This window comes from Eucyclogobius newberryi, unplaced genomic scaffold, assembly GCF_026437365.1.
Source record: "Eucyclogobius newberryi isolate DKJ021-1_F unplaced genomic scaffold, fEucNew1.0.hap1 SCAF_8, whole genome shotgun sequence".
Taxonomy (NCBI): domain Eukaryota; kingdom Metazoa; phylum Chordata; class Actinopteri; order Gobiiformes; family Gobiidae; genus Eucyclogobius; species Eucyclogobius newberryi.
Window position 1 is genome coordinate 32,291,094 of NW_027316500.1, and position 15,962 is coordinate 32,307,055.

At 46.5% G+C, this 15,962-nt stretch overlaps 1 protein-coding gene across 1 annotated transcript in view; it reads right to left on the reverse strand.

The window, feature by feature from the left end:
• Positions 1–3,625: 3,625 nt before the first annotated feature.
• The window catches only part of soul2 (heme-binding protein soul2), a 13,384-nt gene continuing 1,047 nt past the window's right edge, over positions 3,626–15,962 (reverse strand). The window contains exons 2-4 of the mRNA XM_072437169.1: positions 15,948–15,962; positions 15,643–15,799; positions 3,626–5,134 (exon numbers count right to left, since the gene is read on the reverse strand). The exon at positions 15,948–15,962 is cut by the window's right edge and continues 106 nt beyond it. Of these exons, the coding sequence (XP_072293270.1) occupies positions 4,963–5,134; positions 15,643–15,799; positions 15,948–15,962 (344 nt within the window). The 3' untranslated portion in view covers positions 3,626–4,962. The remainder of the gene's footprint in view (positions 5,135–15,642; positions 15,800–15,947) is intronic.

Below are 15,962 nucleotides of genomic sequence, written 5' to 3' on the forward strand. Positions count from 1 at the left end.
GGACTTGATTTCCTGGATCTCCCACACGCCCCATCCCCAGACCTGGTGGAGGACTTCCACCATCTTCCTCAGGTCTTGGTCCACCACGGTCTCAGTCTGGACTCCAGGAGGTTCTTCACCGAAGGACTCCAGGGAGGTCTTGGGCACAGTCTTTGGTTGGATTTTTTTCTTGTTTGAAGGGTTTGGATCTGGTGGTTCTGCCTTTCTTTGTTCCACGCTGACACATGCACAAAACCCTCTGGGTCAGATGGTTCCCCTGAGCCTCCAGTCCACTCTGGTCCGCGTCGGCATCAAACACGAAATGCCTGCTTGAAATAGTCGTTTGTTACTGTAATACATATTGTTTTGAGAACTTTCCCATACAAATCAACAACCAAAAGTCAGTATACTCCAGATAAAACTTGGAACTCACCCAGACACAGGGAGAGTTGAACCTGTGCCCTTCTTGCTGTCTGGCAAAAGTACTAAAGACTCTCACTAGAGACACACTTGAGCTCAGACATGGTGTTTGTTCGGATCGGAAAGGCTGAAGGCGCATCTCCTTCAGCCTCAATGTGCTGCTCTGCGTCAAAGTTCTGGATCCAGTGTCCTCCCGTGAACACCAGGATGGTCCGGTCCCAAACAGAGTCGTCCAAAGGCAGTAGGTTGTGGGTTAGAATCCGCAGTTGTTCCCGTTTGAATGACGTGTCTGCCGGCTTCTTCCCTCCTCTTCCTCCTCTGCTCTGCTCTTCTGGTCACCTCTTCTTTTCTCTGGACAATCCTCTGTATTTCGTCCTCGTCTATTCTGAAGTGCTCCCCTCCGTTGGCGCTCAGCATCCTGTGGCTCAGAGCGGGAGCGCCGGTGCTGTCCATCAGGTACCTGTGTGAACACTTGTCTAACAGCTGAGCCAGGTGAAGGCCCTCGCCCTCCAGGTACTCCTCCAGAGATGTGTGTCCCAGCCAGTCCCCACAGGTGAACAGCACCAGGGTGTGTCTCCAGACGTGTGGGCCCAGCAGGCTGGCCATCACCACAACAGGCGCTGGTGATGGGCAGGTCCACCTCACACAGCAGGATGAAGGCGTGTGGGCCGGGCCGAGCGTGGCCGAGGCTCAGGACCAGCTCGGCGGTGTCCTGGAGGTGGTAGCTCCTGAGCCAGACCGGAGCCTTCACCAGCTGCACCCGCGTCCCGTTCACCTCTGCGGTGCGGGTGACACTCCAGGCCGTGCGTCGGCCCCAGTAGTGAGCTCTGGGCCCCTCCAGGCCCAAGATGGAACTGGCCACAGCGTTAGCGCCGAACCTCTGCGAGCCGACGAGCACCAGGCGCAGCTCGGCGTCTGAGGGACCAGAGAGCGAGAAGTTAACGCTTCACTGTAAGTGTTGAGTGTCTTGCCCAAGGACACAGTGAGAGTATGCACTGACCAGGAGATGGACTTTCACCACTAAGTCCCGGCGGACCCTCGTTAGTTGTGTCTTAGTTAGTTCTACTTCTAACGGTGGTTAATTGGACGTCTTTGCTCTGAGTTATTCTCAGTCTCTCCACAAGTTTTACCCACAGCAAAACAAACGTTTCAAATCACATTACGAAACACACATTCAGACTAATACACACAAAGTCTAAAGTATGTCATCTGTTTGTCCTTTGTCCTTCCACAGTCACGTTCCACTGTCTCGTTTGTCCTTCCACAGTCACGTTTGTCCTTCCACAGTCACGTTCCACTGTCACGTTTGTCCTTCCACAGTCACGTTTGTCCTTCCACAGTCACGTTCCACTGTCACGTTTGTCCTTCCACAGTCACGTTCCACAGTCACGTTTGTCCTTCCACAGTCACATTTGTCCTTCCACAGTCACGTTTGTCCTTCCACAGTCACGTTCCACAGTCACGTTGGTCCTTCCACAGTCACATTTGTCCTTCCACTGTCTCGTTTGTCCTTCCACTGTCACGTTTGTCCTTCCACAGTCACGTTTGTCCTTCCACAGTCACATTTGTCCTTCCACAGTCACGTTTGTCCTTCCACAGTCACGTTTGTCCTTCCACAGTCACGTTTGTCCTTCCACAGTCACGTTCCACAGTCACGTTTGTCCTTCCACAGTCACATTTGTCCTTCCACAGTCACGTTTGTCCTTCCACAGTCACGTTTGTCCTTCCACAGTCACGTTTATCCTTCCACAGTCACATTTGTCCTTCCACAGTCACGTTTGTCCTTCCACAGTCACATTTGTCCTTCCACAGTCACGTTTGTCCTTCCACAGTCACGTTTGTCCTTCCACAGTCACGTTTGTCCTTCCACAGTCACGTTCCACTGTCTCGTTTGTCCTTCCACAGTCACGTTTGTCCTTCCACAGTCACGTTCCACTGTCACGTTTGTCCTTCCACAGTCACGTTTGTCCTTCCACAGTCACGTTCCACAGTCACGTTTGTCCTTCCACAGTCACATTTGTCCTTCCACAGTCACATTTGTCCTTCCACAGTCACGTTTGTCCTTCCACAGTCACATTTGTCCTTCCACAGTCACGTTTGTCCTTCCACAGTCACGTTTGTCCTTCCACAGTCACGTTCCACTGTCTCGTTTGTCCTTCCACAGTCACGTTTGTCCTTCCACAGTCACGTTTGTCCTTCCACAGTCACGTTTGTCCTTCCACAGTCACGTTCCACAGTCACGTTTGTCCTTCCACAGTCACATTTGTCCTTCCACAGTCACGTTTGTCCTTCCACAGTCACGTTTGTCCTTCCACAGTCACATTTGTCCTTCCACAGTCACGTTTGTCCTTCCACAGTCACATTTGTCCTTCCACAGTCACGTTTGTCCTTCCACAGTCACGTTTGTCCTTCCACAGTCACATTTTCTTGCAGAACGAGTGCCGGAACCAGACGATGCTGATCTGAGGCTGCAGAATCACTCACCGCTGGATTCGTCCGTTTCCATTTCCAGTTCCACAAACGCTGCACCGTCTTTTCACCTTTTTCCGTCCGAATGTGACGTCCAGGAAGCGTCTCCTGCGTCTCTTGCATCTCTTTTGTCTCTTGCATCTCTTTTGTCTCTTGCATCTCTTTTGTCTCTTGCATCTCTTTTGTCTCTTGCATCTCTTTTGTCTCTTGCGTCTCTTGCGTCTCTGAAGCGTTTGCTGTGCGTGTCCTGGAGCGACGCGAGCGTCACAAACCGGTCGGTTCACATTCTTCTTCACACGCGTTTGAGCTCCACTACATCAGTGATTATTGCAACACTGTAAAAGCTTCACGTGTGTTATGTTCTGTCTCATTGATTTTCACGCCGTTTTCATAAAATAACAAGTTTAAAAGAGACACAATCTGGACTTCAGACGGAACAGGGAAAACCAGGACTGGACTGGGACTTTTTCAACGTTTTCAGTTTCGTTACTTTATCCGATCATTTCTTTGCGATCGAGTCAAATAAATCCTCTGATGTCGAACCTTTTTTCAAATTCAATCAACGCGTGACTAAAAGACTTAAGACCGAGACAATCTTCATCACTTTCCCCGTGTTCGTAAAGAGTTTGGAGCGCGCCGAAAGCATAATTAATATCACCACAAAGCACAGGACAAAAACAAACGCTTATATGGAATTTTATTGAAAAATGAACAGAAAGATTCCAGATTCTAATTCTGTGTTTATGACTGAATAAGGATGTGACAAACATTTATCTGGAGTTAATTCTGATCCCTAAAATGACATATTACAGTTTTTCTCGTCTCTTGTGAATGTGTTCTTACATTTTTACTGGATTCACACATTTCTCACTTCCTTTTGTAAAACAGTGACACAGACGTCGTTCAAAAAGGACAAACTCTAGTGGTTTTCCCGCTGAACAAAAGGAGAACATCTTTTCACAGATCTTATCACAGGTTCACCTGTGAAACTCAAACTGCACAATTCTTCAATCAGCATCAGTCACTCTGCACCTGCCCAGGAGACAGGTACAGAAGAATGTCAGGGCCGGATACGTCATGTGACGAGATGTTTCCCTTGATGAAAATATGGAACGTGATGTGGATGAAGCTGCGGCACTTTCATCGTGAACAAACAGACAATGACTCATTTGAACAGTTGTTACTTTATATTCCCACATTTATCTCTGTATTTCAGTTTTCAGCCAAAGTTTTGAAAATAATGACATGGAATTGTTTCTGATTTTGAGTATTTGTCTGTAAAGTATAACTATGTAAAGCGAGGAGCATGTCACATGAGGCTGAACTGGATCATATTGCTGGCCATATTTTTTATTTTGTCCAGTGTGAAATGATTGATTAAAGATGTGATGTCAGAGGATGTGATGTCAGAGGATGTGATGTCAGAGGATGTGATGTCAGAGGATGTGATGTCAGAGGATGTGATGTCAGAGGATGTGATGTCAGAGGACGTGATGTGATGTCAGAGGATGTGATGTCAGAGGTGGGATCAAAACCATCGAGAAAAACTGTAATGATTCTACGGTAGAGCAGGTTCATTTATTAGAACATGAAGCACAAAGACAGCAGCGATGGAGGAGTCCCTCCCCCACTGTGGGATCAACCAGGATGTGGACATTTTATTTTGTTGTTTTTGCGCCGTTGGGACTTGACCAGGTCCACAGCAGGACTAAACCAGGTCCACAGCAGGACTAAACCAGGTCCACAGCAGGACTAAACCAGGTCCACAGCAGGACTAAACCAGGTCCACAGCAGGACTAAACCAGGTCCACAGCAGGACTAAACCAGGTCCACAGCAGGACTAAACCAGGATCAGAACAGGACATAATCATTGATTAAACCTGTCGCTCATCTGCTGATCGTACGTTGTGCCGGTTTCACTGTCGCTACACGTGAAGGTTTCAGGAAATACATGACATAAACCTCAGATACATTTAGAGAGAAAGCGTCTTCGTCTTCACTTCCTCGTCTTCGTCTTCACTTCCTCGTCTTCGTCTTCACTTCCTCATGTTCGTCTTCACTTCCTCGTCTTCATCTTCACTTCCTCGTCTTCGTCTAAACGCTGCAGATCCAGAGCTCGTTGTGGTGAGCGAGCGAGAAGAAGCTGTCATATCCAGCGCCGCAGAAAGAGGTTCTGTCGAAGCTCTCGCCGGCCTGCTCCAGATCCACCTTCAGGAGCTCCGCGTTCTGCTGGCCTCGCTCCAGAGACGGGAGCCCCCCAAAGGACCTGGGGACGCCATGAAGGACACCATGAAGGACACCATGAAGGACACCATGAAGAACACTATGAAGGACACCATGAAGGACACCATGAAGAACACTATGAAGGACACCATGAAGAACACTATGAAGGACACCATGAAGGACACACATGAAGAACACCATGAAGAACACCATGAAGGACACCATGAAGAACACAATGAAGAACACTATGAAGGACACCATGAAGAACACTATGAAGGACACCATGAAGGACACACATGAAGAACACCATGAAGAACACCATGAAGGACACCATGAAGGACACACATGAAGAACACCATGAAGAACACTATGAAGGACACCATGAAGGACACCATGAAGGACACCATGAAGAACACTATGAAGGACACCATGAAGGACACCATGAAGGACACCATGAAGGACACCATGAAGGACACCATGAAGAACACTATGAAGGACACCATGAAGAACACTATGAAGGACACCATGAAGAACACTATGAAGGACACCATGAAGGACACACATGAAGAACACCATGAAGAACACCATGAATGACACACATGAAGAACACCATGAAGAACACTTTGAAGGACACCATGAAGGACACCATGAAGGACACCATGAAGGACACCATGAAGGACACTATGAAGGACACCATGAAGAACACAATGAAGGACACCATGAAGAACACCATGAAGGACACCATGAAGAACACCATGAAGGACACCATGAAGAACACTTTGAAGGACACCATGAAGGACACCATGAAGGACACCATGAAGGACACCATGAAGGACACTATGAAGGACACCATGAAGAACACAATGAAGGACACCATGAAGAACACCATGAAGGACACCATGAAGAACACCATGAAGGACACCATGAAGAACACTATGAAGGACACCATGAAGGACACACATGAAGAACACCATGAAGAACACTATGAAGGACACCATGAAGGACACCATGAAGGACACACATGAAGAACAGCATGAATAACACCATTAAGCACACTATGAAGAACACTATGAAGGACACACATGAAGAACACCATGAAGAACACCATGAAGGACACACATGAAGAACACCATGAAGAACACTATGAAGGACACCATGAAGGACACCATGAAGGACACACATGAAGAACAGCATGAAGAACACCATTAAGAACACTATGAAGAACACTATGAAGAACACTCATGAAGAACACCATGAAGAACACCATGAAGGACACACATGAAGAACACCATGAAGAACAGCATGAAGGACACCATGAAGGACACCATGATGAACACTATGAAGGACACCATGAAGGACACCATGAAGAACACCATGAAGGACACCATGAAGAACACTATGAAGAACACCATGAAGGACACCATGAAGGACACCATGAAGAACACCATGAAGAACACTATGAAGGACACCATGAAGGACACCACGAAGAACACTATGAAGGACACCATGAAGAACACCATGAAGAACACTATGAAGGACACCATGAAGAACACCATGAAGAACACCATGAAGAACACTATGAAGGACACCATGAAGAACACTCTGAAGGACACCATGAACGACACCATGAAGAACACCATGAAGGACACCATGAAGAACACTATGAAGGACACCATGAAGGACACCATGAAGGACACCATGAAGGACACCACGAAGAACACTATGAAGGACACCATGAACGACACCATGAAGAACACCATGAAGGACACCATGAAGAACACCATAAAGGACACCATGAAGAACACCATGAAGAACACTATGAAGGACACCATGAAGGACACCATGAAGGACACACATGAAGAACAGCATGAAGAACACCTTTAAGAACACTATGAAGAACACTATGAAGGACACACATGAAGAACACCATGAAGAACACCATGAAGGACACACATGAAGAACACCATGAAGAACAGCATGAAGGACACCATGATGAACACTATGAAGGACACCATGAAGGACACCATGAAGAAAACCATGAAGGACACCATGAAGGACACCATGAAGAACACTATGAAGAAGACTATGAAGGACACCATGAAGGACACCATGAAGAAAACCATGAAGGACACCATGAAGGACACCATGAAGAACACTATGAAGAACACCATGAAGGACACCATGAAGGACACCATGAAGAACACTATGAAGGACACCATGAAGAACACTATGAAGGACACCATGAAGAACACCATGAAGAACACTATGAAGGACACTATGAAGGACACCATGAAGAACACCATGAAGAACACCATGAAGAACACTATGAAGGACACCATGAAGAACACTATGAAGGACACCATGAAGGACACCATGAAGAACACCATGAAGGACACCACGAAGAACACTATGAAGGACACCATGAACGACACCATGAAGAACACCATGAAGGACACCATGAAGAACACCATGAAGGACACCATGAAGAACACCATGAAGAACACCATGAAGAACACTATGAAGGACACCATGAAGAACACTATGAAGGACACCATGAAGGACACACATGAAGAACAGCATGAAGAACACTATGAAGAACACCATGAAGGACACCATGAAAGACACACATGAAGAACACCATGAAGAACACTATGAAAGACACCATGAAGGACACCATGAAGGACACACATGAAGAACAGCATGAAGAACACCATGAAGAACACTATGACGAACACTATGAAGGACACACATGAAGAACACCATGAAGAACACCATGAAGAACACCATGAAGGACACCATGAAGGACACACATGAAGAACACCATGAAGAACAGCATGAAGGACACCATGAAGGACACACATGAAGAACACCATGAAGAACACTATGAAGGACACCATGAAGGACACACATGAAGAACACCATGAAGAACAGCACAAAGGACACCATGAAGAACACCATGAAGGACACACATGGAGAACACCATGAAGAACATCATGAAGAACACACATGAAGAACACCATGAAGGACACCATGAAGGACAAAATGAAGGACACCATGAAGGACACTATGAAGGACACCATGAAGAACACAATGAAGGACACCATGAAGGACACACATGAAGAACACCATGAAGAACACTATGAAGGACACCATGAAGGACACCATGAAGGATACACATGAAGAACAGCATGAAGAACACCATTAAGCACACTATGAAGAACACTATGAAGGACACACATGAAGAACACCATGAAGAACACCATGAAGGACACACATGAAGAACACCATGAAGAACACTATGAAGGACACCATGAAGGACACCATGAAGGACAGCATGAAGAACACCATTAAGAACACTATGAAGAACACTATGAAGGACACACATGAAGAACACCATGAAGAACACCATGAAGGACACACATGAAGAACACCATGAAGAACAGCATGAAGGACACCATGAAGGACACCATGAAGGACACCATGAAGGACACACATGAAGAACACCATGAAGAACAGCACAAAGGACACCATGAAGAACACCATGAAGGACACACATGGAGAACACCATGAAGAACATCATGAAGAACACACATGAAGAACACCATGAAGGACACCATGAAGGACACCATGAAGGACACCATGAAGGACACTATGAAGGACACCATGAAGAACACAATGAAGGACACCATGAAGAACACCATGAAGGACACCATGAAGAACACCATGAAGGACACCATGAAGAACACTATGAAGGACACCATGAAGGACACACATGAAGAACACCATGAAGAACACTATGAAGGACACCATGAAGGACACCATGAAGGACACACATGAAGAACAGCATGAAGAACACCATTAAGCACACTATGAAGAACACTATGAAGGACACACATGAAGAACACCATGAAGAACACCATGAAGGACACACATGAAGAACACCATGAAGAACACTATGAAGGACACCATGAAGGACACCATGAAGGACACACATGAAGAACAGCATGAAGAACACCATTAAGAACACTATGAAGAACACTATGAAGGACACACATGAAGAACACCATGAAGAACACCATGAAGGACACACATGAAAAACACCATGAAGAACAGCATGAAGGACACCATGAAGGACACCATGATGAACACTATGGAGGACACCATGAAGGACACCATGAAGAACACCATGAAGGACACCATGAAGGACACTATGAAGAACACCATGAAGGACACCATGAAGGACACCATGAAGAACACCATGAAGGACACTATGAAGGACACCATGAAGGACACCACGAAGAACACTATGAAGGACACCATGAAGAACACCATGAAGAACACTATGAAGGACACCATGAAGAACACCATGAAGAACACCATGAAGAACACTATGAAGGACACCATGAAGAACACTATGAAGGACACCATGAACGACACCATGAAGAACACCATGAAGGACACCATGAAGAACACTATGAAGGACACCATGAAGGACACCATGAAGGACACCATGAAGGACACCACGAAGAACACTATGAAGGACACCATGAACGACACCATGAAGAACACCATGAAGGACACCATGAAGAACACCATGAAGAACACTATGAAGGACACCATGAAGGACACCATGAAGGACACACATGAAGAACAGCATGAAGAACACCATTAAGAACACTATGAAGAACACTATGAAGGACACACATGAAGAACACCATGAAGAACACCATGAAGGACAAACATGAAGAACACCATGAAGAACAGCATGAAGGACACCATGATGAACACTATGAAGGACACCATGAAGGACACCATGAAGAACACCATGAAGGACACCATGAAGGACACCATGAAGAACACTATGAAGAACACCATGAAGGACACCATGAAGAACACCATGAAGTACACTATGAAGGACACCATGAAGGACACCATGAAGAACACTATGAAGGACACCATGAAGAACACTATGAAGGACACCATGAAGAACACCATGAAGAACACTATGAAGGACACTATGAAGGACACCATGAAGAACACCATGAAGAACACCATGAAGAACACTATGAAGGACACCATGAAGGACACCATGAAGAACAACATGAAGAACACTATGAAGGACACCATGAAGAACACTATGAAGGACACCATGAAGGACACACATGAAGAACAGCATGAAGAACACTATGAAGAACACCATGAAGGACACCATGAAGGACACACATGAAGAACACCATGAAGAACACTATGAAAGACACCATGAAGGACACCATGAAGGACACACATGAAGAACAGCATGAAGAACACCATGAAGAACACTATGACGAACACTATGAAGGACACACATGAAGAACACCATGAAGAACACCATGAAGAACACCATGAAGGACACCATGAAGGACACACATGAAGAACACCATGAAGAACAGCATGAAGGACACCATGAAGGACACACATGAAGAACACCATGAAGAACACTATGAAGGACACCATGAAGGACACACATGAAGAACACCATGAAGAACAGCACAAAGGACACCATGAAGAACACCATGAAGGACACACATGGAGAACACCATGAAGAACATCATGAAGAACACACATGAAGAACACCATGAAGGACACCATGAAGGACACCATGAAGGACACCATGAAGGACACCATGAAGGACACTATGAAGGACACCATGAAGAACACAATGAAGGACACCATGAAGAACACCATGAAGGACACCATGAAGAACACCATGAAGGACACCATGAAGAACACTATGAAGGACACCATGAAGGACACACATGAAGAACACCATGAAGAACACTATGAAGGACACCATGAAGGACACCATGAAGGACACACATGAAGAACAGCATGAAGAACACCATTAAGCACACTATGAAGAACACTATGAAGGACACACATGAAGAACACCATGAAGAACACCATGAAGGACACACATGAAGAACACCATGAAGAACACTATGAAGGACACCATGAAGGACACCATGAAGGACACACATGAAGAACAGCATGAAGAACACCATTAAGAACACTATGAAGAACACTATGAAGGACACACATGAAGAACACCGTGAAGAACACCATGAAGGACACACATGAAGAACACCATGAAGAACAGCATGAAGGACACCATGAAGGACACCATTATGAACACTATGAAGGACACCATGAAGGACACCATGAAGAACACCATGAAGGACACCATGAAGAACACTATGAAGAACACCATGAAGGACACCATGAAGGACACCATGAAGAACACCATGAAGAACACTATGAAGGACACCATGAAGGACACCACGAAGAACACTATGAAGGACACCATGAAGAACACCATGAAGAACACTATGAAGGACACCATGAAAAACACCATGAAGAACACCATGAAGAACACTATGAAGGACACCATGAAGAACACTATGAAGGACACCATGAACGACACCATGAAGAACACCATGAAGGACACCATGAAGAACACTATGAAGGACACCATGAAGGACACCATGAAGGACACCATGAAGGACACCACGAAGAACACTATGAAGGACACCATGAACGACACCATGAAGAACACCATGAAGGACACCATGAAGAACACCATGAAGGACACCATGAAGAACACCATGAAGAACACTATGAAGGACACCATGAAGGACACCATGAAGGACACACATGAAGAACAGCATGAAGAACACCATTAAGAACACTATGAAGAACACTATGAAGGACACACATGAAGAACACCATGAAGAACACCATGAAGGACACACATGAAGAACACCATGAAGAACAGCATGAAGGACACCACGATGAACACTATGAAGGACACCATGAAGAACACCATGAAGGACACCATGAAGGACACCATGAAGAACACTATGAAGAACACCATGAAGGACACCATGAAGAACACCATGAAGAACACTATGAAGGACACCATGAAGGACTCCATGAAGAACACTATGAAGGACACCATGAAGAACACTATGAAGGACACCATGAAGAACACCATGAAGAACACTATGAAGGACACTATGAAGGACACCATGAAGAACACCATGAAGAACACCATGAAGAACACTATGGAGGACACCATGAAGAACACTATGAAGGACACCATGAAGGACACCATGAAGAACACCATGAAGGACACCACGAAGAACACTATGAAGGACACCATGAACGACACCATGAAGAACACCATGAAGGACACCATGAAGAACACAATGAAGGACACCATGAAGAATACCATGAAGAACACCATGAAGAACACTATGAAGGACACCATGAAGAACACTATGAAGGACACCATGAAGGACACACATGAAGAACAGCATGAAGAACACTATGAAGAACACCATGAAGGACACCATGAAGGACACACATGAAGAACACCATGAAGAACACTATGAAAGACACCATGAAGGACACCATGAAGGACACACATGAAGAACAGCATGAAGAACACCATGAAGAACAGCATGAAGGACACCATGAAGAACACACATGGAGAACACCATGAAGAACACTATGAAGGACACCATGAAGGACACACATGAAGAACACCATGAAGGACACACATGAAGAACACCATGAAGAACAGCACAAAGGACACACATGGAGAACACCATGAAGAACATCATGAAGAACACACATGAAGAACACCATGAAGGACACCATGAAGGACACACATGAAGAACACCATGAAGAACAGCATGAAGGACACCATGAAGAACACACATGGAGAACACCATGAAGAACACTATGAAGGACACCATGAAGGACACACATGAAGAACACCATGAAGAACAGCACAAAGGACACCATGAAGAACACCATGAAGGACACACATGGAGAACACCATGAAGAACATCATGAAGAATACACATGAAGAACACCATGAAGAACAGCATGAAGGGCACCATGAAGGACACCATGAAGAACACCATGAAGGACACACATGGAGAACACCATGAAGAAAATCATGAAGAACACACATGAAGAACACCATGAAGAACGCCATGAAGAACTAGCTTTGACATGGAGCTAGCTTTGACCTGGAGCTCGCCTTTCCCTGGAGCTAACCTTGCCCTGGAGCTAGCTTTGACATGTAGCTAGTTTTGACGTGGAGCTAGTTTTGACATGGAGCTAGTTTTGACGTGGAGCTAGGAGCTAGTTTTGACATGTAGCTAGTTTTGCTGTGGAGCTAGCTTTGACGTGGAGCTAGTTTTGACGTGGAGCTAGTTTTGACGTGGAGCTAGGAGCTAGTTTTGACATGTAGCTAGTTTTGCTGTGGAGCTAGCTTTGACGTGGAGCTAGGAGTTAGTTTTGACATGGAGCTAGTTTTGCTTTGGAGCTAGCTTTGATGTGGAACTAGTTTTGACATGGAGCTAGTTTTGCCGTGGAGCTAGCTTTGACATGGAGCTAGCTTTGCCCTAGAGCTAGCTTTGCCATGGAGCTAATTTTGACATGGAGCTAATTTTGCTATGGAGATAGCTTTGCCATGGAGCTAGCGTTAGCTGGACGGTTTACGTTTGAGAGGATGTAGTTCAGCAGAGTAAGAGTAAAGCCTGAAGAGTTTTCCTGTCTCCAGTGTTCACCTGCGCCCCCTGGAGGACACTTTAGTCCTGAAGGATGTTACTCTCCTCAAACTGCCCTGACACATGATCTGACCTCCTGACCTCCTGACCTACTGTTAATAATAATAATAATAACTTTTATTTATATAGCGCTTTTCAGTGACCCAAAGACGCTGAACATAATAAAAAAAAGGGGGGGTATTTACAGACAGGGGGGGACAACACGTACAATACACATTAATATGCAGATAAAATGAACAAGACAGAAGAAGTAGAGAGAAAAAGATGGGGATGTAACAGGGGGTAGAAGAGTAGACAATGGGGTAGAGGAGGCTAGGGGTAGGGGAGGTCATAGGCTTGGGTGAAGAGGTATGTTTTTAGGCGGGATTTGAATGTTGTGAGTGAGAGAGAGTGGGACAGGTTGGGGGAGGGAGTTCCAGAGTCGGGGTGCTGTTCGGGAGAATGCTCTGTCGCCAAAAGTTTTGAGTCGGGATGTTGGTGCAGTCAGGGTGAGAGAGGAGGAGGATCGGAGAGCTCGGGAGGGGCGGTGGGGGATGAGGAGGTCAGACAGGTAGGGGGGGGCAAGGTGGTGAAGAGCTTTGAAGGTGAGGAGGAGTATTTTAAAGTTTATGCGCTGCTTGATGGGGAGCCAGTGGAGAGAGCGGAGAACGGGGGTGATGTGATCACGGGACCGGGTGTGGGTGAGGAGGCGGGCAGCGGAGTTTTGGACCATTTGGAGTCTGTGGAGGGAATGGGAGGAGATGCCAGTGAGGAGGGAGTTGCAGTAGTCAAGGCGGGAGGAGATGAAGGCATGGATGAGGGATTCAGCAGCGGGGAGGGTGAGGCAGTGTCGGATTTTGGCGATGCGGCGGAGGTGGAAGTATGAGGTCTTGACGATGTGGCTACCATGGGGAGTGAAGGAGAGGGTGGGGTCCATGATGACACCGAGATTGCGTACCAGGGTAGAGGGGGTGATGGTCGAGGTGTCGATGCTGAGTGAAAAGGGACCAGTTTTATTGAGAGTGGATTTGGTGCCAATGAGGAGGAGCTCTGTTTTGTAACTGTTCAGTTTGAGGAAGTTGAGAGTGAGCCATGATTTTGTTGTAGAGATGCAGGTTTGGATGTGGCTGAGGGGAGGGTTTTGGGTGGATTTGGTGGTGAGGTATATCTGGGTGTCGTCAGCGTAGCAGTGAAAGTCCAGGTTGAGTTGGCGGAGGATGTGACCAAGGGGGAAGATGTAGCAGATGAAGAGGAGGGGGCCGAGGACTGAGCCCTGGGGGATCCCTGCGTTACTGGGGAGAGGGTGGATGAGTGACCGGAGAGGGAAATGAACTCTTGCCTGTTGGTGAGGTAGGATGTGAGCCAGTCAAGTGTAGAGCCCTCAACACCCAGTTGGCGCAGCCTTTGTAGGAGGATGGAATGGTTTATAGTGTCAAAGGCTGCGCTGAGGTCTAGTAGTAACAGGATGTTGAGGGCCCCGGAGTCTGCAGAGGTGAGGAGATCGTTGAGTACTTTGACCAGGGCTGTTTCAGTGCTGTGAAGTGGGCGGAAGCCAGATTGGAGGGGTTCATAGAGGTTGTTTGACTGGAGGTGGGTGTGAAGTTGGGCGGCGACGATGCGTTCCAGCGTTTTTGAGAGGAACGGCAGGTTGGAGATGGGGCGGTAGTTGGAGAGGTTGGCGGAGTCTAGGGTGGGTTTTTTGAGGATGGGGGTGATGGAGGCCAGTTTGTAGATGGAAGGAACATGGCCGAGGGATAAAGACTGGTTGAAGAGGGTGGTGAGATGGGGGATGAGAGCAGGGAGGCAGGCCTTGGTTAGAGTCGTTGGGAGGGGGTCGAGAGAGCAGGTGGTGGTTTTGGAAGCTGTTGAGTGAAAACCCGCCTCCTGATCGAGTGTAAATGGCGCAGTAATTACTGCTGCTCATGTTAGAGATCTGAAGAGTTTAGGGACTGACCTGACAAAGACGGTGGTGCAGGGAAACGGCTTCACCTTCACCGGACCCTCGTCACTGTTGGCGAGGGAAGCGTCTGGAGGAACCATCCAGCACATCTCGTACCTCGGCCCGTTCTCCCCCTGCTCCTGACGGACGAGCGCCGGCCACGTGTCACTCACTGTTTAGAATTCAGAAAAAGCATAAATGTAAAACAGCTAATGCGGCGTCCCTCAGGGCTTGATTCTGGGACCATTTATATTTATTATATAATGTTTCAAATTAAACTAAACACTGTCTAATAATAAAGTATTTTGTCTTGTTTTGACCTGCTTCCCGTTTGG